At 37.6% G+C, this 23,004-nt stretch overlaps 1 protein-coding gene across 1 annotated transcript; it reads right to left on the reverse strand.

The window, feature by feature from the left end:
- Positions 1–16,238: 16,238 nt before the first annotated feature.
- On the reverse strand, positions 16,239–19,218 carry LOC104587999 (putative cytokinin riboside 5'-monophosphate phosphoribohydrolase LOGL10). The gene is made up of 7 exons (XM_010245785.3): positions 18,759–19,218; positions 18,070–18,167; positions 17,954–17,978; positions 17,754–17,853; positions 17,588–17,658; positions 17,311–17,454; positions 16,239–16,835 (listed from the first exon to the last, which is right to left on the reverse strand). The coding sequence occupies exons 1-7, from the start codon at positions 18,885–18,887 to the stop codon at positions 16,740–16,742; spliced, it is 663 nt and encodes a 220-aa protein (XP_010244087.1). The 5' UTR covers positions 18,888–19,218; the 3' UTR covers positions 16,239–16,739.
- Positions 19,219–23,004: the final 3,786 nt, after the last annotated feature.

Below are 23,004 nucleotides of genomic sequence, written 5' to 3' on the forward strand. Positions count from 1 at the left end.
GGCCAAGTGGCAAATTGTCCAAGCCTTCTATGAAGGTTTGACTGATGAATACAGGCAAATGGTAGATGCATCCTGTGGGGGGGCATTTATGAGTAAAAGTGAGGATGAAGCGTATGCTCTTTTTGAAACATTGAGTGAAAATTCCATCAACAATGCATCATTATATTCCTATGAGAGGTCGGTGGGACCCTCAAAGAGGGCAGGACTCTATGAAGTCAGGAACAGTATAGAGCCCGAGGCAAGAATGGACCTGAATGCAGTCTCTAGAAAATTGGACAAGGTAGATCTTCTATCCCAAAAGCTTGATCAATTCTTCACCTATAACCAGCAATCGGGCCCATCTACACCTTATCCTAAAGTTTATTCCATTTGTGCCAGTCCGGCCCACCAAGTTGTTGATTGTCCAACAGTGGCTCAGTTTGTGTCGTTTATCCAAGAACAGGTTCAGGCAGCCCAAAGTTTCTCGAGGACTAATAATGATCCATTTTCAAATACTTACAACCCTGGGTGGAGAAATCACCCTAACTTTTCTTGGAGGACACATCAACCTAACACACAGTCCTAACAGTACTATCCATCTAACTCCGTGGCCCAGCAATTTCAGAGGCCACAAGTGCAGAGCCAATTTCAGTAGACTTACCCTAGAAACCAACCAGTCTAACCTTATCAGGTTTACCCACAACCTCCTCAAACCAGTATAGTTGATGACAAATTCATGCAGCTTCAACAATTGATTCTAACTCAGCAGTAGTTCATCGTTAGATTAGAGAGCCAAATAAGACAGCTAGCTGAAGCTAATGTGAGGAGAGAAGTAGGATAACTACCGAGTCAACCGGTTGCGAATTCTAGAAATCAGCCACTAGGTTTTCCTCTACAGCAGATTCAACCACCTCCTAAGAACCATCAGTTTGAAAATGCCATGGGTATTATGACCTTAAGGAGTGGAAGGATTTTAGAGGACCAGTATGAGAAAAAGAAATTTGAAAACATTAGTGAAGAAGAAAATGAGCAAGAAGACCATAAGTTGGGGGGGGAAGAAAAACGAAAGGAAAATTTAGAAGAAGAACCTATAGTGATCCGAATTGTAGTTCCCTTTCCAACTGCACTCACAGCCGGGCCGTTGTGAAAGATGAAAGAGATTCACAATGAGATCAGGGAGTTTTTCAAGCAAGTCCATATTAACATCCCTTTCCTCAACACGATACAACATGTCTCGGCCTACACCAAGTTCTTGAAAGAGCTGTGTACTCAAAAGAGGGAGCCATGATCGGCCCCACAAAAAGTGATGCTCTCGGCAAATGTTAGTGCGATTCTCCTAAACCAACTCCCCTGAAAATGAAAGACCCTGGTGCTCCTCTAATAATTTGTGTCATCTCTGGAATCACTTTCGATCGGCCCCTATTGGATCTTGGGGCCAGTTTAAATCTGCTCCCCTTTATAATTTATGAAAGGTTCAGGATCGGCGAGTTAAAACCTACCCCGCTAATTCTATAACTCGCTGGTTGGTTAGCCAAGACTCCTCGAGGTGTTATTGAGTACGTCATTATCAGAGTAGAGGATTGTTACTTCCCAGTGGTTTTTATCATCCTAGACATGACCCCAACCGAGGCATTAAACCTTAACCTGATAATCTTAGGACGTCCGCTTCTAGCAACTACCAATGCAAACATCAACTGTAAATCGGGAGAAATGGACATTTCATTTGGGGAGCAGAAAGTCCGATTAAATGTATTTAGTGCCACTAAGTATCCAAACCTAGGGGAAGATGAGTTCAAGGTAGATGTAGTGGACGACCTTGTAGATGCCCTGTCTACCCTTTGATTACCTGATTTTGAGCCCTGTCTTTGTAAAGAAGAAAGTGATTCTGAAAGTGTAGATGTGAGAAATGAGTGAATGCGTCTGGCTGAAGATGTTAAACTTAGCGCTAGTTGGGAGGTAACCCAATGAAGTTTTATTTTAGTTGTCCTATTAGAATTTGTCTTTTCTTTTGAATAAGTTTCAGAATTCAGTTGGCAAATCTTGAACCCCTGTTGAATCCTTACCTCTTGATTGTTCCCTTTGGCCCAAGTGCCTTTTGCGTCATTCTAGTCATGCCATTGTCCCCAATGGCATTTAAGTTAGGGGGTGAGGAAAGATAGAAAATTTTGAAAATTTGAGAGAAAAATTTAAAAAAATTTGAGAAGCTAAGCCTTTAAATATGTAGAATTAAAATTTCACTGAAAAATTTAATTTTTTTTTCATTAAAAGAGATTCCCGAACCAAAAAAGTTGAGGAAACTGATAAAAGAATGTTGAATTTTGTAGAGATTGGTAGCAAATGACAGGAGTTAAATTGGTCTTGTTTGAATGTTGTCGAAATCTTTTAGAAATTGAAAATACTCCCAAGTCTGCCCCTGTAAAGATAAGAAGAGAAAGATTGAGAAATCAGACAAAAAATTCTTCAAATTAATAGAGATAGTGGACTACCCTGAATAGTGCTGAACTTTACCTACAAAAAAAAAGGAATAAAAGGTCAAGGGACACCCTAGACTTAGTAACCGGGTCTCTTCTCTTAAGTTAAGTGTTGCGATTCGTGTCAAACAGGAAAGGGAATGGCAAAGACACCTACCTAAGACTTAATAACCGGGTCTCTTCACCTAAGTCAAGTGTCGAAATTCGCATCAAATGGTGGAAGGTAGCAATAAAAATGTCTGTGCATATCAAGTTCAGGGGTGGAAATCCACTATTAGAAATGATAAGAAGAATACCCGCTTGATTTTAAAAATCAATCTCAGTTTATTGGGACAGTCTACAAATGGAAGGGTATATAAGATTTTTAAGGCAGGTTTCTGTAATGTTCAAAGCAGGACGATTTTACCCCTTAAACCAAATATTGATCTATACAAAGTTTGAGAATTCTAGAATCAGGATACTTGGTTAATTTTGTCAGGGATGACCTTGCAATGGGAATGATCTCTTTACTCAGTACAACTTTAAGGCTACATTGCTAAGGGACTAGAAATGGTTAAGTTGAGGGTGTGATAACTCTGTATTTTGACGCCTTAAGGGTATCATTTTAGGGGTATTTTAGACCTTAGACTGACTAATCTGTACCATTTTTCTGGTTAAATTCAATGTTGTGACCTCTAAGGGTTCTTGTGCAAATTCTGGGTAAAAAGTAGGAAATTTACGAAGTTTTCTGTAGATTTTGGGAAGCTGGTGAGAATTCCAATTGAGAGAGAGGGTGTTTCTATGAAAAACTGAGCACAGGAGGGCACTTCATATCTGCTAAACCCAGAAAGGTGTCCCTCCTATTGTATTAGCATACTCCCCTCTCCTTAGCAAACCCTAGGGCGCCTCCCACTCATTCTTTTCACCTCTAACAAACCCTAGTCGCCCCTAACTACTAAATCTTCATCTTTCACTCCTCCCTAACATCTAATCTCAACTATCTAAGGCTTAACAACCTCTTATACCCTTAGATCTTCACCTTGCAATCTCCACCCTCCATTCTAGGGCACCATCTCTTTAGCATTCAAACCCTGGGGCGCCACCTAACTCCTAATCCTCACCATTCAATCTTAGGAGCTTAAATCCCAGCCCTCCATACTTATAGGCGCCCTCTCCTTTTCACTCTACCAGTAGGATCCCTCTAGTTTAATCCTAACCCTCCATTCCTAAACCCTAGGCGCCCATTTTTTGCATAAACCCACTAGTTGTCCCTCTCTTTCTCTCTAATCCCAGTTTTGTCCACTCTTCTCTATAAAAGGACCCCAACGGCCCTAGAGAAGGGGTTAGTGAGCCCAGCTAACAAGGCCAAGGCTTCTTGAGGGGTTCAAGGGTTACAGGAAGGAGGACTCCCAGTTCTTGTCAACAGGGTTTCCTACAAGCAGTTTGTCCAACCTGCAATTGCCGCCACTGGAGCTGGTCCACCATTTTTATTTTGTTTTATTATCTTTCTTTTTATTTTTCAGTTTTTCTAGCAATTTAAGTTCTACAATTTTTGATTTTGGTTTGATTTAATTGTTGTTTTTCTTTGTCTTTTGCAGATTTGAATTTGCCCAGTTCAAGGCTAAGGTGTCTTGAGGGGTTCGAGGGCTAAACGAACGAGGAATGACTTGTAGTTTGTCTTCCCGAAAAGCTACCGCCACTGGATCCGAATTTCAGCATATTTTTAATTATTTTCTTGTTAATTTCAGTTTTATTTAAGTTCTGAATTTTATTTCTTGTCTTTTCAATTTTGAATATTTAATTTCAGCTTTAATAAATTTTATTTTCTTATTTTCTTATTTGTTCGAAACAAAATAATAATTTTTAACCTTGCTTTCGTGAGGATTCGACCCCTTCCTCCGCACTAAACTACGTTCTTTATTTTGTTTTGAGGATTGGGAAAATATAATTTATTAAATTGGTGTCTCGGGTGTTTGACGACGCATACCGGGCGCTCCACGTAGGCTACTTGGGAAGCTATTACCTTAGTGCTAAATTTTAAGGACTCCCAGTCGTATTAAAAGGCAACTCAAAGCTTGTGGTAGATTGTCTCAGAAGGAAAGTGAAGACTCCATGGAGATTGGTTAGCATCATCAGTGAGTGCCTTATCTTATCGTCATGTACGCACAAACGTCATCTTCCAGCATGCATTTCATGAAGCAAATCAAGCGATACACTGGCTTGCTCATAACACTCTCTTTGGTAGGCCTATTTGTTTAGATTGTATCTCGCAGGACCTTAGACAAATTTGGTTTTTTACTCTTGGGGAAGAGCTACCCATCTACTTGTGTAGATCCTTAGTTTTTTCTATTAAAAAATTTCTCATTTCCTCCTTGCTAGAGAAAATACTAGACCATAGATAACTAAACTAATAGTTCAAAAGAGATTCCCTTAGTTCACTAGGAAACAAGAAATCAAGGAAAGGATCTAAAGTGGAAAATTGCAAAGCCTTCCTAAACATACTAGACTAGACACTAGAAAAACAGATAGCGCTAGCTAAAGGGCAACCCATCAGAAGGTGAAAAGGAGATTCAGTATCTTCTTGACAAATAAAAGTATAGAATAACTTGTATCCTAGGTAACTTCATTGAATAAACAAACCCAGGGTGGCTAAGATAAAACCCTTAACAACTCTATATAAAAACAATTTAATCCTTGGGGGAACTTTTAGTTTCTAGATTTTCCTTAATCTTTGGCCAATTAGAGGATCTCGCATATTCAGATCTCTTAATTCCTCAATTTGGTACAACTTTTTTTTTGCAAAAAATTATCTATTAGCAGAGCCAGTCTAGATTACTCTGTCCCTCTCTCTATGGAAAATGTGCGTTCTGTGAATCTTCTCAACTTCTACCTATTGAAACAAATTGGAGATTAATTGGGTATTCCACTCTCCTAAATTTAAGGAAATTAGGCTAAAGGTGTAATGTGTGGGTTGTGTTGAGTTGACATGCAGGTTTGGGTGGTTTGTGCCTGCCTAGCCTAGCCTCAAAAGAGGGCTAGTTTCAACTTTTTTGTGAGGGGGGGGGGGATGGTTTATAGAAATACCCCTCAACATTTGTAAATGAAGGGATGAGAGATCCATCATATAGATGGCCAAACCCTACAGGAAGGTTGGGCGAAATTTCAAAAATTTCTCTCCCTCTCATGTGGGAATCGCATTCCCTATTTTAGAAAACTGCATTTTCAAGGATCAATCTTGAACCTAAACCAGACCATATCTGAAACCAAAAAGGGAGTGGAGGGATATACCAAATACGAAGTAGTAATAACCTCCAATGAAGGTGTTCACGCCCAAGGAAAGATCCAAAGACTGCTTCCACCGAAGATGACACGGTGCAGGATGAAGCAAAATCAGTAGGAAGGTTCTTCAACAAGAACTGAATTCTTCAGCAAGAATCTGATAGAGGGCTAGTGAGCACGGCTTCAGATTACCTTTCCTTAACAAAAGGTAATATCAAGAACCCTTCTAGATCATTCCCACAGGTGGAGATCGAACTGGTATAGTGGCAAGATCAGGAGAGAAGGAGACAATGTAGTCTAATTGTGTTGTCTCTCTCTGGGAATCAGCAGTCACTCAAATGATTTTTGTTGTGTCCTGAGGGTTCGCCCTGATCTCCTATTTATAGCCTTAAAGAGAGGTTCTCCTAATCCCATTAGGAGTTTCCTAATCCAAATCTTGTATTTGGATCTAGACACTCTTTAAGAGATAAGGATAATCCCTTATCCTTTCTGCAGATAAAGATCAACCCTCCTAATCTAATTAGGAGTTTCCTGATCCAAATCTTTATTTGAATCTGGACTCTCTAAGTGGATAGGGATAATCCCTTATACTATCCGCTGATCTAAATCCCAGAACCGCCCATTTTTAATTAATCTCATTAAGCCAGTTCAAATTGGGCTTTAGGCCTATTAAGTCTATCTACTCACTTACCCTCCAAACTGCTGCCCAGTTGGATATCCTTGTATGGCGTGGGACCCAAACATTGATCTACACATCAGCCACATGGGTTCAACCCAACCACTGTTATAAGGCCTGACCGAATTCACTATAGAAAACAATGAACCACTGAGTCCATCACCATGGGCTCTTAATGGGCCCAACATTTACACTAAATGGTCCTTGGGTCCAGCCACCTTATAAAAACCCAGGGACTATGGGTAGGTGCATGATTAGTGCTACACTCTCTACTCACATGGATCCCGGGAATTAAAACCTTTTGCAAACATTTTGAAACCATAATATATATATGTATATCTCTATATAAATATATTTTGCAAAACAAATTTCAACGGTTGAAATCGACTGCCGGCAGTTTTGGTTTCCATCAGAGAGAGTGCATCCCCGATCATTCACTTTCTTCGACAAAGGGGCTGATCTTGTCACTCTGATCACCCACTCAGAAGAATTCTCGGACTGTCCCAACATACTTAGGTTTTGACCCCTCTAAGGATCTCACTGATTGGCATATCAAAGACATCCCAATCCTACACCAAGTGCAGTATCATAATCGAGTCTAGGGGTCAGGTGTAACATTCCAATTTTGCCCATCTATCTCAAGGTCTAGAGCAATAATGGAATTCTTGTCTGGTTCAGGGTTTCAAGAAAACCCACTCTGAATGTACCTCAGGTCTCACCCTGGCAGCTGAGACAAGCCACCCCAACTAACTTGGTGGCACATCAGTGTCCGCCTTGGCAGGATAAATCTCCCAAGATCTATCCAACGACTGTGAAAATTCTAAAATAATACGAGTCTCATATGTGTCTTAAGGGTATTACACAGAAACACACCATAATAACATGAATCAAATATGTACTTTATTCATTTACATTAAATGTCATAATGTACATCATTCTGATTGGAGCTAAGGGCATACACTGTCTAACAGCTCCCACTTGCACTTAGGTCCAATCGGGTACAAACCGGAGTCCCAGACTTTCCACGTGTTTATCAAACACTTTCTATGTCAGTGGCTTAGTCAATGGGTCTGCCACATTCTCCGTTGATACTATGTTTTAACATCAATCTCCCGTAGATCCAGTGTTGTTACACAATAGTTAAATGGGTGATGTGATGAATTCCAAATTCCAGAATGAACACCTTCATTCATTAGGCAGCTTCACTTATGGCAATGTGTTCGGCTTGGGTTGTGGACTGTTATTCTTACTACTTGGGTTGTAGACTTTCTTTCATCTGGATCTGACTGGAAATTGACATCAGTATACTCCTGGATTTGTAGTGAACTACCATCGAATACCAGACAAAACTCTTTTGTCCTTCGAAGGTATTTTAGTATGTTTTTCACAGCGGTCCAATGCTCCTACCTTGGGTTTGATTGGAATCTGCTTACCACATTCACTGCCTAAGAGATGTCAGGACGAGTGCACAACATGGCATACATGATGCTCCCTACGGCTGAGGCATAGGGAACGACTTTCATGCCCTCAATCTCTTCGGGAGTCTTGGGAGACTTACCCTTGGAGAGAGTGACTCCATGCCTGAAAGAAACATTTCCTTTCTTAGAGTTTTCCATGCTGTATCTCTTGACTATTTTGTCAATGTAAGCAGATTGGGATAATCCTATTATCCTCTTCGATCTATCACTATAGAGCCGAAGACCTAGTATGCAGGAGGCTTCTCCAAGATCTTTCATGGAGAATTGTTGTGAAAGCCACACTTTCACCGTAGTCAACATTCCTACATCATTCCCAATGAGTAGAATGTTATCTACATACAGAACTAAGAACATAACCTTATCACCACTGGTTTTCCTGTAGACATAGGGCTTATCCAGATTTTGCTCAAAGTCAAACTGTTTGACAGTAAAGTCAAACCAGATGTTTCAGCTCCTAGAAACTTGCTTAATTCCATATATGGATCGATTTAGTTTACATACCATGTGTTCTTGACCCGCAGCTATGAAACCTTGTGGTTGCTGCTATATAGATATCTTCACTAAGATCTCCATTCAGGAATGCAGTTTTGACATCCATTTGCTAAATCTCATAATCATGGTACGCTGCTATCCTAATGGATTTAAGCATGGCCAATAGTGAAAAGGTTTCCTCATAATCGATTCTTTCTTTCTTAGTGTGCCATTTTTCCACAAGACGAGCCTTGTAGGTCTCAACCTTACTATCGGGGCCCTTCTTCCTCTTATAAATCCATTTGCAACCAATTGCTTTTACCCCAGGGGTGGATCTACTAGAGTCTAGACTCCATTAGACTCCATTGAGTTCATATCAGTTCTCATGGCATCTACCCATTTCAAGGAATCTATGTCCAACATAGCTTTCGTATAAGTCACGGGATCCTCCTCACTGGTCGTGGCTTCCACCAAGTAACTTTCTTGGTCATAGCCGAAACGAATTGGAGGCTTGAAACCCTAGGTTGGTCATTAAGTGGAACTTGTGGGACATCTCCCACAACTCCTGAGCTCTCCTCATAGAAATGGGCATCTTCCAAGAAATGGGCATTTCGACTACAGAACACCTTCTGTTCTCCTAGGTCATAGAATAAGTAACCCACAAAGCCTTTAGTATAGCCTATGAAAAGGCAACGACTGGTCTTGGATTCCAATTTGTCCGCACTCATTCTTTTAACGTGTGCCAGACAACCCCAAATCTTCAAATGTCTTACAGTTGGTTTCTTACCAGTCCAAAGCTCATAGGGAGTCTTCGGAACTGATTTGGTTGGAACCCTGTTCAGCACGTATATCGTAGTTTCTAATGCGTAACACCAAAAGGATGTGGGTAATTCTGAGTGTACGAGAAGTGATCGGATCATATCCAATAAAGTCTGGTTCCTCCTCTCTAACACACCGTTTAGCTATGGTGTAGCAGGAGGAGCTAGTTTTGATACTATCCCATTGACATTTAAGTAGTCCTTGAATTCGTCAGAGAGATACTTGCCACCTCGATCTGATCGAAGGGTCTTAATTTCTCTCCCTAACTGTTTCTCGACCACTTGTCTGAATTCTTTGAACTTTTCAAAAGATTCAGACTTGTGTCTCATTAGGTACACGTAACCATACCGTGAGTAATCATCGGTAAATGTTATGAAGTAACGTGTTGGTTGCATGTCCTAACATTCATGGGACCACATACATCAGTATGTATAAGGTCAAGTGTGCCTGTCAATCTTTCAAGCTTACCATTAAATGGTTGTTTCGTCATCTTACCCTGAAGGCAAGGTTCACAGGTTGGAAGATCTTCTAGAGTTAGAAAATCCAAAGGATCATCCTTTACCAACCTTGTGATACGATCTATGCTAATATGGCCAAGTCAGTAATGCCACAGACACGTGAGATTGACTGTATCATGGGTTCTTTTCTTGGGGATATCATCTGACGTAGTTTCAGTTATATTTGTTTCTAGAGAAGGATGAAGAACATAGAGACCATTATCAAGTTCTCCGTATGCGAGGAATTTGTTATTTCTTTTAATAGTAATTATATTACTAAAGAGAACATAATATCCACCTGCACACAATTTTGAAACATAAATCAAATTTCATCTCAAAGTGGGTACATAAAGACAATCTTTTAATGTAATTAATCTTTCTTTGAAATACAATTCTCCAGTCCCTATGGCTGTAGCTACAACACTTGCAGAAGTCCCCAAGTAAAGAATCTCCTCTCCGTTACTCAGTCTTCTACTTGTCCTGAACCCCTATAGTGAGTTACACGCATGAGTTGAAGCCCCAGAGTCAATACACCAGGAAGCAGAAGTCACCAACAAATTGGTTTCTATGACAAAGGATTCAAAATTACCTTGTTTCTATTAGATAGTTTTGTATGCCCTTAGCTTCAATCAGAATGATGTACTTTATGAGTTTATTGTAAATGAATAAAAGTACATATTTGATTCATGTTCCCTTGGTATGTTTCTGTGTAATACCCTTAAACTAGACACTTAATGAGACTCGTGTTAGTTTAGAATGTTCACAACCAGTGGGTCGATCTGGGGAGACCTATCCTGACATGGCTGACAGTGTGGGGCCACCAAGACGGTTGGGGTGGCTTGTCTCAGCTGCCAGGGTGAGACCCTAGGCACAAACAGTGTAGGATTAATTGAATCTTTGAACTGGACCAAATTTTCAGTATTGCCCTGGACCTTGGAGATTGATGGGCAAAACTGAAAAGTTACACCCGACCCCTACACTCGATTATGATACTTCACTAAGTGTCGGATTGGGCTGTCTTTGATATACCAATCAGTGAGATCCTTAGCGTGGGTAAAAACCTGGGTATGTTGGGATAGTCTGAGAATTCATCTGAGTGGGTGATCATAGTGACAGGATCAGCCCCTTTGTCGGACAAAGGTAATGATCGGGGATGCACTCTCACTGATGGAAACCAAGACTGCCGACAGCCGATTTCAATTGTTGAGATTTAGTTTTGCAAAATATATTTATATATATACATGTTATGGTTTCAAAATGATTTGCAAAAGGTTTTAATTCCCAGGATCCATAAGTAGAGAGTGCAACACTGTTCCTTGCAGCCGAGGGAGATGTCCTCTCTTGTCGGGTAGTGTATGATCATTATGGGAAATCTCAGAGATGAATAAATGGAAATGGAACGTAGATTAAAATCTAGTGGCTTAATTTTGATATTTTAGCCTGGTGGAGTGAACACTCGAAAAATTATCCAGTTCTCGCTGCCATGGCACGTGATCTACTAACCCCTCCGGTGTCTACAGTTCAATCGGAGTCTTGTATTAGTGCAGGTACCAGGGTGCTAGATGACAAAAGAAGCTACATGAATGATGAGAGCATAGAGATGTGCATCTGCTTCAAGGATTGGTTAGACGCAGAAGATAGATTACAAGACAAGGGAGGACATGATACAACACCGGACATTTCACCCAAAGCAGATGATGAAAGTCATGAATGATGATTCATGAATTTGACTACTTGTAGAATTTTTCATTTTTTCAAATTATTGTAAAATTTTTAAATTTTATTTAATTTATTTGATATATTTTTTATTTTTTTAACAATGTAATTTTTTATTTTCAATTTGTAACCATATTGTATTTTTTTATATTTTATTAATTTATTCCATTTTTATATTTCATTCATCCAAGTATGCAATGATCCAATCATTGTATTTGCAATTCACTAATTTGTACCATTCAAATTTAAATGAAATAAAATTCCTATTTTTCTTCCAATTTGTTATTCCATTATTCTTATTTCAATTTGGTTAAGTATCTTTTTTTTTTCATTTATGTATTAAATAACTTAGATTTCTCACTTCTTAATTTTTTAAATAGTTCCTAATTCCCAAAGTTCATAGGAAAGTTAAATATTTTAATTTTACAATTTTACTTAGAAAAGAAATCAAAATTAAAAAAAAAAAACAGTACAACCCGGTTCGGCATAGGCCCAAGGCCCACCCTGTGGCCCAGCCTGGCACGATCCAAGCCCACGGCACGGTCTGCAGCCCAGCCCTTCTACTTTAAATATGGAAGGATAACTTTTGTCTTAAAAGAAATCTAGAAATATTGCTGAAGCTATTCGTGCTTTTTAAAGTAATATATATATATAGAGAGAGAGAGAGAGAGAGGGAGAGAGAGGGAGAGAGAGAGAGAGAGAGAGAGAGAGAACAAATTTTATATTAATGTATAGATGAATTTTTTTATAATAGACTAAAATTAAATATAATTTAATTTATTAAAAATCATAGTTTTATAATTAACATGGGCAAGCCTATATATCCTTGTTCCAAGCCTAGACAAATACTATTACAATTGGGGTGTGGGCCAACTGTGTGAGGCCACCTTAAAATCTATTAATATGCTATCAAAATCTTGCCCAAGATTTTTTTTTTTTATTTTATTTTTTGTGTGGCTCATTAGGCTACACAATGGGGGTAACTCATCCCCCATAGCTCCTTCGGATTCAATATTAATAATTTTTATCTAAAAAATAGTTAAAAACCCAAAAATAATGCATGCATGGGTTGTACTCAGTTTGGTTTGGTTCAGTCTCCTTACATAGGTCACATCACTCTTAGAGGAGCAACTTGGGGGGGTTTGGTCTGGTAGAGGACAAACCAAAGCCCAACCCAAAGTCTTAAACATCGAGCATGAACTTAAATTAATTTAATTATGACTACAACCTAATTTTATATATTTATTAATATTTAAGTAATTCTTACAAAAAATGTAACATTTAATCATTAATAAAGTAAAATAAATAAAATAGAACTGGCAGATAATATGAAAAAATAATCATTTTATTAAGTAATTAACAATAATTTATTATTTTTGTTAAAAATTATTAATATAATCCAAACTACTAAATTATTAAGTTATTTTCATAACAAATTACTAAAATAAAAATTAAGTATTTTAAGCAACATTTCACTTAACAAGCACGGCCCCCCCTGGTTACACAATAGGTCAATACAGCCAGGCCTTAACAGTATAAAGAGTTATTGAGGGCCTTTTACCAGCGGCTGTGCAGATAAACATTAACATTATTATTGAACATTCTCCTACGGAGATCATCAGAGAATGATCATCTTCATCTATCTATATATAACAAAAGCTTAACATGTAGTATACGAAGAAGAATGACACATGACATTCCTTGCTTTAGTTTTACCTACCAACAGCAGTCAGCAGGTGCAAGAGATCAAAGAAAGTAGAACTCGTCAGTCGATCCATTCAATAATCAATCACAAATTCACAGAGCAAAGCTCTTTGAATTTAATAATATTATTATTTTTTTAATTTATTAAAATCTTCTGAACCCAGATCAGCTCAGATGACATGCCCACGTGGGTTTTGGTAAAAAGCCCTTATCTGCAATCACAGATAATCGATAACAGCAACAACAACAACACCAATAACTACAGACTCAACATCAAAGTGTGGAGGGGAGACCACTCGCTTCTACTACAGCCATCCAATTCATCTTTCGCTTTCATTACTTCGTACAGCAGCTGGAAAAGTGTCCTTGTTTCAGTTCAATAATGTGGATGGATTCAATGATTCCCTCCCCAGTCCCCTCATCCTCCCCTCCCAGTTTGTACGTCTCATTCCTCCTCTCTCTTAATTAATTTCCCCAGATAGAAACTATGTTGATTGGCCAACATTCCATGGGCTCCCTTTCCCATATGACACGTTCAATAAACAGATATTGGCCAATTAGGATCTGCCACGTGGTAACTTCCACGTGAGATGAGATTTTCTAGGCTTATACAACAGTCAACAGACAACATGTAGGACCCATCAAAAAAAAAAAGAAAAATTATCAACAAGTTTCTTGTCTTCTGATGGGCCCAAAGAATAGGAGAATTTCATAAATTGGGTTCAGTTAATTGTGGTCTGGGGGCCCATGAGTTACTTTACTACCTATTTCATTTTGAGATGATTAATTAGGACCCATAATCTTCATCATTAATTCTACCAAAAACCAGCAGATCAAATGACTTTTTATCCATCTTATTCTTATTTATGCATCATATAGTTAATTAACAGTAGCAAATCACCCATCATATATTTTTGGGGGGGTATACCATAATTCAAACAGTTCATATTTTTGTACAATTCTCAATTTTAGTTTTTATTTTTCTATAGAAGATACTTCTTAACTAGTTTATATATTACAGAACAACCATGTTCTTATTTTAATATTTTATAACAAGTAGGAAATTGTTTAGGACTGAAAAAACTTCTGAAAAGAAAAAAGAATCAATAATTTGGATTAAAATTTAAAATTTGTTTGTTGAGGAGATTTAGTATGGAGCTTACATTCACATGGCAACTTTTGATTCAGTAAGAACTTCTAGGGTGGAACCACATGATATCAGAACCCTTAAATTTTTGTTTTGAATTAAAAATATTCAAATGATTTTTTTTTTAAATAAAGGGTCATCAGTCAGCATGAACTCTGAAGGACACAGCCTTTTGTTTGAGGGATCCCTTTTAATAATAAATATACTACCTAATGATCCTGTGATCATCACTAGAGCAGTTATTTTTAAAAATAGTTGTGAACACTATTAATTATTTATATATTTATTTAAATTTCAACATATTGAAACTTAAAATATGTGTTAATTAACATTGAGTAATTAACAGTTTAATTGGTTGAAAAAAAAAATAGGAATTAAGGCGATGGGGAAGAGAATGGAGATATGTTTTGTTTCATTTATGCTATGTTTGGTTTGAAGGAAGTAGGGAAAGGAAGGGAAGTGTAGGAAAATCTTTACAAGTATAGGTTTCCCTTCCTTTCCCTACATTTTACTTCAAACCAAACACAACCTTAAAATAGAAGGGAGAAAATTCAATAAGTGTTAGTTGGAAACTTTTAAATATAGGAAATTATATTAGAAAGGGGAGAGACAAGTATATATAAACTATTGATACTTAAAATCCTTTTGGGTTGTTTTTATTTGAATTAAAAAATATATTATTTTTTTTAACTTTTAAACAATACTAATCGGGCCCTGTGCGATATATAGAATTTTTTAATTTGAATTAAAATACTCTGTTGAATGCATGGACTTTGTTAAACGAAATCCAAGTTTAAGGAACCTTAATACTCTTAAAATAAAAGAAAAGAAATTAAGAGATAAGAATGGTTTATTAAACCAAATGACTTTTTCTACCATCCAATAACATTCTTTCTTTATGGAGAAAAAACATGGGTTGGGATTGCCGACATGTTTGGGAGTAGCTAAAAAGTGAAGAAACATTATAATTTAAAGAACTTGTTTGGTGGGCTCCATTATCCATGGGTCAAATTTAAAAACCTTAGACCCATCTATCTTTATCCATTTCTATCCAATGTGATTTGCCAAACTCGTCTTATGGATATGGTGGTTAGCTTGGAACCCACATCTCTATAAGTATACATTTAAATTAAAATATATCTTTAACCCTTTTTCATAGAAAAGACATAGCCACGTCTGTGTTTCATCTCGGAGAGGAACTAGTTTCCAAAGTATACGTCTTAACTTATATCTGGCAAAATTCCATCTCAACAACCCTGCCACGTGGAAAATCAAATTCTTTTTGTAAACTAAGGCTTTGTTTGGTAAGCTTTCACTTCTAAGATTTGGGCGAAAACAAAATTGGGCCAAAAAAAAAACAAAAAACAAAAGGGCTTTTTGATCAACTGATAAGAATTGGGTTTTTCTGCTTTTGGGCTTTAAAACATAACTCCTAAAGTTTATCTAAACCAGTGTGTTTGGAACCGATGTCGTTTTCTTAAAAAAAAGCATTTGACTACACCTAATGTTTGGTTATATGTTTTTCCAAAAAATATTTCCTCAGATCATGCTTTGAAAATCGGGAAAGGTGTGGTCTTGGTGCTTTCTTGTTTTTTTTTTTTTTACTTTTGCTAGCAACAATGTACTGATATGGCAATGCCAATTCAACACCATTTTCTCAAAACACACCCCTCAAGAAAATGGCATTGATTCCAGAATCCGGATCTCCTGTTCACGAGAACTATGCCCATGACTACCCACAACACATTATCCCCGTGAATTGGGAACATCTCCCCCTACATAATAGGAGGATGAGATGTTCTCTATGACTGCGATGTTATGTGGATACACGTAGGCAGAGTTCTCGTGGGTGGAAGATCCAGACTCTTGATTCAAACATGGCCCAAATGTAACATTAAGAATTTCAATGGCTATATTAATTAAAGTTCACTAAATTAGATGGCAAAGTTGAACACATCATCCGGCCACGTCACTTACTAAGTAATTATGTAGGGAAGAAATAAGGAATTAATACCTTATAAAATGGTCAATAACAAAATTATAAATCATTCTTTCCCTCTCTCTTTCTCTCAATCTGACACTCACACATGTACTAGTTCTCACGTGCAAGTTGCAGCAAACTGGACACAAAAAAAGGTAAACAGAAAAATACAGACTACAGAGTTAAAGACTTGAAAAGTAACCACCGACACCACAAACCAAACTACTAACAATCACCATAACCAAAAACACTGACTATCCCTGTTTTTCCAGCTCTGATCTACACAGCCAAAATTAAAAATTAATAATAAATAACAATAAAGGAGAAAAGCAATATATAATATACACGTAGAGACGGGTACAGCATTAGAGTTGAGAGTTGAGAAGCAGCTAATCGATCCACATTCCACAGTGAATTAAAAGGCCTGTGGCTTTTGTATATGGGGGGACATCACCGCATCTATACGGTTTTCCTGTAGAGATCTACGTATGATTATATGATATACGGTCGTTAATCCAAAGCAACAAGCATGTACAATCCGGTCAACGAGCGATGTCTGACTTGCTTGGGTATCCTAACTGTTGCTCCATCTCCCAGCTTAGCTTAGATGCGACCCCACAGTGTTTAGGTACATATACCTGCCCAGAGGCCAGTGCCCAAAACCAAAGTTACGATTTTACCCTTGGAAGGTGAAATTTATATATAAGCTGTGGACTGTACCGTAACAACGTCTAAAAACGAGGACTTAGGTGGTGGACCCCATTTTGGTTGTTGAGAGGGATGGATCGGGAATCAGGATCATGATCCCAAGGCCCAAGCCCAGAGATCCCTTTTTTTATATGTATGTAAATAAAATAAAAGAGAGAGAGAGTGGAGGAGAACTGAAAAGTGAAAACGACCCTAGAGCTTAAGATGTGTTTGGACCACGTGGCAAGGGGAAGGAATCAGGACTCATCATTTGAAAGGTCCCAATCCCAATGCCAAGAGACTGATGATGATCATGTGATGAAACCTCCGCCGGATCTGGATGGAGGGGGTCCACGGGGGTAAATGGTCTATGTGGGAGCCACGTGTACTGATGAGGTGGGAGTGGGGCCCATCATATTATTGTACCTCAAGCTTGCACATAAGTTCATGGGCAGTCTGCGCAGATACAATAATGTGTCGCGCTGCGGGTGCAACGAAGCCTTCGTCCACGGCCTTGTCAATGAAAGATAAGAGCGAGTTGTAGTAGCCGTCAACGTTCAACAAGCCCACCTGCTCGACGAAATTTCAGAAGAATTCTAATCATTCCTTTTTGTTTTAGAGACAAAATCTGATCTATTCTTCTCCTTTTTTTCAGTTCAAAGGAAGAATTCTCATTTAAAACAATGCAGTAAATGGAATATACCGGCTTATCATGGATTCCTAACTGAGCCCAGGTGATCACTTCAAGGAGTTCTTCTAAGGTTCCATAGCCCCCTGAGCTCCCAGATACCAAAAAAAAAAAATGTTTCAAATTCTTTAATCATGAAAACAAGAGAGAAAGAGAGTGAGAGAGAGAGAGAGAGAGGAACCTGGGAGGGCAATGAAAGCGTCAGCTTGGCGAGCCATTTCTGCTTTTCTTTGGTGCATACCGGAGACAGCTCTCACTTCTCCAACAGTGGTTCCGGTTACCTAAAAGTAGAACATTTTTTTCATCTTCTGGATTATATAAATAAGAGGCTGTTTGTCTGATTTATAAAAGCAAACAAATCTGCAGGAATAGATTTACTACCTCCTTGAGAGTCTTCGGAATTACTCTGCAATAGAAAATTAAAAAAATGATAAGAGAAATAGTATGGAGAGAGAGAGAGAGAGAGAGAGAGAGAGAGAGAGAGAGAGAGATTTTACCCAATTACGTGGCGACCGCCGTCGTAAACAGCTTGAGAAACGAGACCCATTAAACCAATGCTGCCTCCCCCGTAAACCAAGTCGATGCTCCTTTCGACCTACAATTCGATAATTCAAAAAGAAATAAAAATGGGAAAGAGGAACCCATCAATTTGAGTATATTTCTCAAGACAAACACAGCAATACTTCTGTAGAAAACAGAGTAAATAATTTTAGTTGTTTCTCGCCAACATCTTTTCCTCTTTTTAATTTTCTGATGTAGTTACTGAATTTATCAATCGGGTTTCCTTATGGACAACAATTGATTCACTTTATACAGTGAGAGAGAGTTTGAATGTCTGATAATGAAGCATTCATGGAAGATAACTAGTTTAATTCCACACTAAGAGACAGAATAAGATGGAAATAAGCAACTAGACTCTGGGACTTATTTCTCCATAATTGGTAAACAAAATCTCAATAGATTTGCGTTTCACTAGTATCTGATCAAATCAATCAAATCCCTCGAAAAGCTCTAGTTCCTTAAAACCTATCTTAAGACAAATTTTCCAAGAAGAATTTGTCCTCAGAGCTTGTTGAGTGAATTTTCCTCCACTCATCAAGAACTAAAGACAGAAAGAAGGGAAGAAAGACAGCCCCCCAAACCTTCTCTCTCAATCTCTCTCTATATCTGGAGTGAAGAGTAGTACCAGTTCCTTCCCAAGCTGATTTGCTGCAATCTGGTAGCTGGGTTTCTTGCCAGGGCTGCTCCCGCAGAAGACGCATACACGTTTGAACCTGGATCTCATCAAAGGCTGGCGTTGCTGTTGGTTTTCCATAATGGGAATGGCTTCGCACACCAAATGTTCGACTTAGTATCAACTTTCCAAAGAGTTCCCAAGCCGATGTATGTCTGTCTCTGCGTGTTTGTGTTGTTTGGTGAGCGCGCGTTTGTTGTTTCCACAGTCCACCACTCCCCCCGAAAGCCAAGATCAAGGAATGGGAGGTTATGTCATGGTTGTCCTTTTAAATCAAATCAAGGTCCCACCACCCTCTCAACTTCTTCTGTCTCGAGAACTTGAAATTCAAGCTCTGTTCCTTCGATTTTACAAGAACGGCCAGATTATACTTTCATCAAGTATATATTTCTCTCTGTGACTCCACAGTCCCGAAGGTTAAGAAAATGGAAAATATGAAAATAAAGCCACATCCACATGCACCGTTTTTTATTTTTAAAATGATCTGAATTCAATAAAACAAGGTGAAGTGGGGACTGGTTTAATCGACTGAGCCGTGCAGGAAAGGGAAACAGGCTGTTTTCATGGGTCAAAGTCAGCCCAATGGCCTCTTGCCACATGACAAAGAATGCCTCCTTTTGAGGCCTTCTAATATGGGAGTTGGGATTTTTTGCACTTTCCCTTCGCTCCAGGACGATTGTCCCATATCACCCATGTGTACCAGAGTAGTATATATCTATATATCTATATTATTATAATGTTGATATTTGTTTTCCTTTTGATGCATGTCATAAAAGTTAAATTTAATTATATAAAGAATAATTTATATCTACTTTTCACAATATATCATACATCGAGAACATCTCTTGCACTTGTATTTATTATTCATGGGGAGATATTCCTAATACATAATAGGATGTGGCTGTAAAATTGATGATAGGAGCGTTCAGTGAGGAACAAATCCCAATTTTATAAAAGCTATCTTTTATCTTTTATTCTTTACTTAGGTGCCCTTACACTAATTGTAATGGGGCAAATGTCTTGTCACAGTTACATGGGAGTTAACATTTCCATGATGGAAGCCAATAATATATGGAAAAGAAAGGCTCTCACAATGAGAGTATTGCTTGAATTAGTCAGATCTTTAGACATATTAGGTATTTCTACCTTTTTCTTTCAAATCAAACACAGCATTAATGAATAAGCCTAAATAATGCAAAAATCTTTCGTTCTTCCACATGGTAAGATTGATTGGCCTCAAAATGGCCCCACAAGTTTTTATGAACTGAATGAGATTCCGATTCCAGACATCTATTCCAGCAAACCAAATGGGACCTATATTGATACACATGAATTGGAGTGTAAATGGGAAATTGGAGGTAAAAGGATACAACCCCAATTATGAAGGTGGTGGAAATTTTGTAATAATTTACAAAATATAAAATTTGCATTTCCAATGAGTGCAAATGAGATAGAAATGCGAAATTTGCATTAGGCAAGGTTGCATCATGGTTAAAAAAATAAACAAATACGTACAAACTTGAACTAGACATAAATTAATTTTGCATATATTTTAGATTTGATAACAAATGGAACTGAGTATAGAGAACATATGGCACTCAAGAAAAACACTAATATAAACATAGGGCTGATAATAACAATAATACCTTAAATTAATATTGCCCTCTTAATTTCATAATTTACTTGTGAGTAGTAAATAATATTTAAGAGAAACCTGAAGTATAGGAAATTAGAGGGCTTTCCATCCAACCCAAAAGAAAACAAAAAGAAAAAGGAGAAAAGAATACCAAATGCCATTTGCATCCCGACTCTTTTTTTTAGTTGGTCTTGTCATAGTTGAGTCATTGCTCGCTCATATCCAATAAATGAAGAGATGACATGTGAGATGTGTCAAGAAGAAGATTTGTTTTTAATGGTAAAGGTATGGCTACTCCAACCCATTTCACTCATTCAATCCACCCACTTTGGAACCCACCCATACCCACTCAATTTATTGGTGGGTCAATATGGGTTGAGTAACCCATTAGGGTCAGTGGAAAAGGGTCAAAGTGGGTTGGGTCAAGGGTACCCATTAGGGCCAGGATGGGTTGAATCATGCGGGCCAGGATGGGTTGAGTCAAAGTCAACTTTAAATCTCAAAAAATCAACAATTGAAGTGATTCAAACTCAAGCCTCTAGCGCATCCACATCTCAATACAATTCCAAACCACCATACCACATTTCATTTTGAAATTAAAAGAAATAAAATAGATTTTATTAACTTTCATGTTCACATGCAATTTTACACAAAAATCACTTTTACAAAAACAATTTTATAAAGTAATTTTATCAAAAGGACTTTTATGAAAGCACTTCTACACGAAAGCACTTTTACAAAAACACTTCTACACGAAAGCACTTTTATAGAAGTACTTTTACACGAAAGCACTTTTGTGAAAGCACTTTTATAAAAATAATTTTACAAAAGCACTTTTACACGAAAGAAATTTATGAAAGTACTTTTATGAAAGCATAAAAGAACTTTTACAAAAGTACTTTTACACGAAAGAACTTTTGTGAAAGTACTTTTACGAAAACACTTTTATGAAAGCCTAAAATCACTTTTACAAAAGTACTTTTACGAAAGCACTTTTACAAAAGTACTTTTATAAAAACACTTTTATAAAAGTACTTTTATAAAAACACTTTTATAAAATTACTATTATGAAAGCATAAAAACACTTTTATAAAAGAACTTTTATGAAAGCACTTTTACGAAAGTACTTTTATGAAAGTACTTTTATAAGTTATGCATTTTTTGCATTTCTGCATTTTTTGTAATTTTCTGGTATTTTTCTACATTTTTTTGAAATTTTCTGGTATTTTTTCTGCATTTTTCTACAATTTTTTGTTTCTTTTCTACATAATTTTTGCATTTTTCTAGTGTTTTTCATGCATTTTCTGATATTTTTTGCATATATTCTGATTTTTTCTACAAAAGTTCTGAATTTTCTGCAATTTTTAGTATTTTTTGTAATTTTCTGGTATTTTTTGTATTTTCTGATTTTTTAATTTTTTTGTATTTTCTGCAAATTTTCTACTATGTTCTACATTTATCTACAACATTTTGCATTTTCGGGTATATGGGTTCACCTGACTCGTTTTTGTCACTTGACAGTCTTGAAAGAGATTATTCTCTCAAAAGTTATTATTTTGGGTATTTGGGCCGTACCGAGTACCAACCTATTTTTGTATTTATAGGTGAGGATAGATGGGTTAATATGGGTTAGGGTGGTTAAGAGTCAATATGGGTAGGTTAGGGTTAGGTGGGTTATGGCCCTTTAACAAGGATTGATGATGGGTTATGTTGGGTTGGTGGGTCAATATGGGTGGGTTGGTATTTAACCCTTACCCAACCCAACCCACCCATTTGCCACCCCTAATAAATGGGAAATCTTGGTAAGGCTAGGCATTTTCATAATTTAACACGATTTGAAATCCTTTTGTCAAGCTTGGATTTGTTGAGTTCACATTTGCCCCTCACAGAGTGCACCCCACAACACATCCCAATGGTGTATTGGGAACATCTCCTAGTGATAAGTTGGGGTGCAAGTTGGGCAAGCCCAGTCCGAGCCTGAACAAGCTCAACTTGGAATTTTACATGGGTTGGGCTTGGATTTTCGGTCCTTGGGTTGGGCTTGGGCCCAAGAAGTCAGGCTTTTTTATTCTTTTGGGCCAAGCTCAGGCCTAGCCCTTAGGTATCCTAAACCTGACCCAATTATATATATATATATATATATATATATATATATATATATATATATATATATATATATATATATATATATATATATATATATATGTGTGTGTGTGTGTGTGTGTGTGTGCGTGTGTGTGTATGTAAATGTTGCATATATATTTACATACATACATATATGTATTTATGTATATATATTTGAATAAATACATTTATATATGTATAATTTTAAAGTGGGTTCATTGACCAACCCGGCCTGAGCCCAACCCGAGTGCATTAAATTACAATGCGAGCTAGGCTCGGGTAGGGAAAATCAGGCTTGACCTTAGGTTCGGGCCGGGCTCGAGCCTTAAGCTCAAATTTTAGGGCGGGGCCTGGGTTGACCATAAACCTGGCCCAACCCACCCAACTTGCACCCCTAGTGACAAGTACAGGAGATGTTTTCAATACACGCTGAGATGT

This window comes from Nelumbo nucifera, chromosome 6 (genome assembly GCF_055504915.1).
Source record: "Nelumbo nucifera cultivar China Antique chromosome 6, China Antique-T2T, whole genome shotgun sequence".
NCBI classification, from domain to species: Eukaryota; Viridiplantae; Streptophyta; class Magnoliopsida; order Proteales; family Nelumbonaceae; genus Nelumbo; species Nelumbo nucifera.

Excerpts from the sequence above, each read along its gene's own strand:
- LOC104587999 (XM_010245785.3), bottom strand. The coding sequence starts at position 18,887 with ATGGAAAACCAACAGCAACGCCAGCCTTTGATGAGATCCAGGTTCAAA. Across the intron at positions 17,854-17,953 it reads TTCCGAAGACTCTCAAGGAG|GTAACCGGAACCACTGTTGG; the intron begins GTAGTAAATCTA and ends TTCTACTTTTAG. Across the intron at positions 17,455-17,587 it reads TAGGAATCCATGATAAGCCG|GTGGGCTTGTTGAACGTTGA; the intron begins GTATATTCCATT and ends TTCGTCGAGCAG.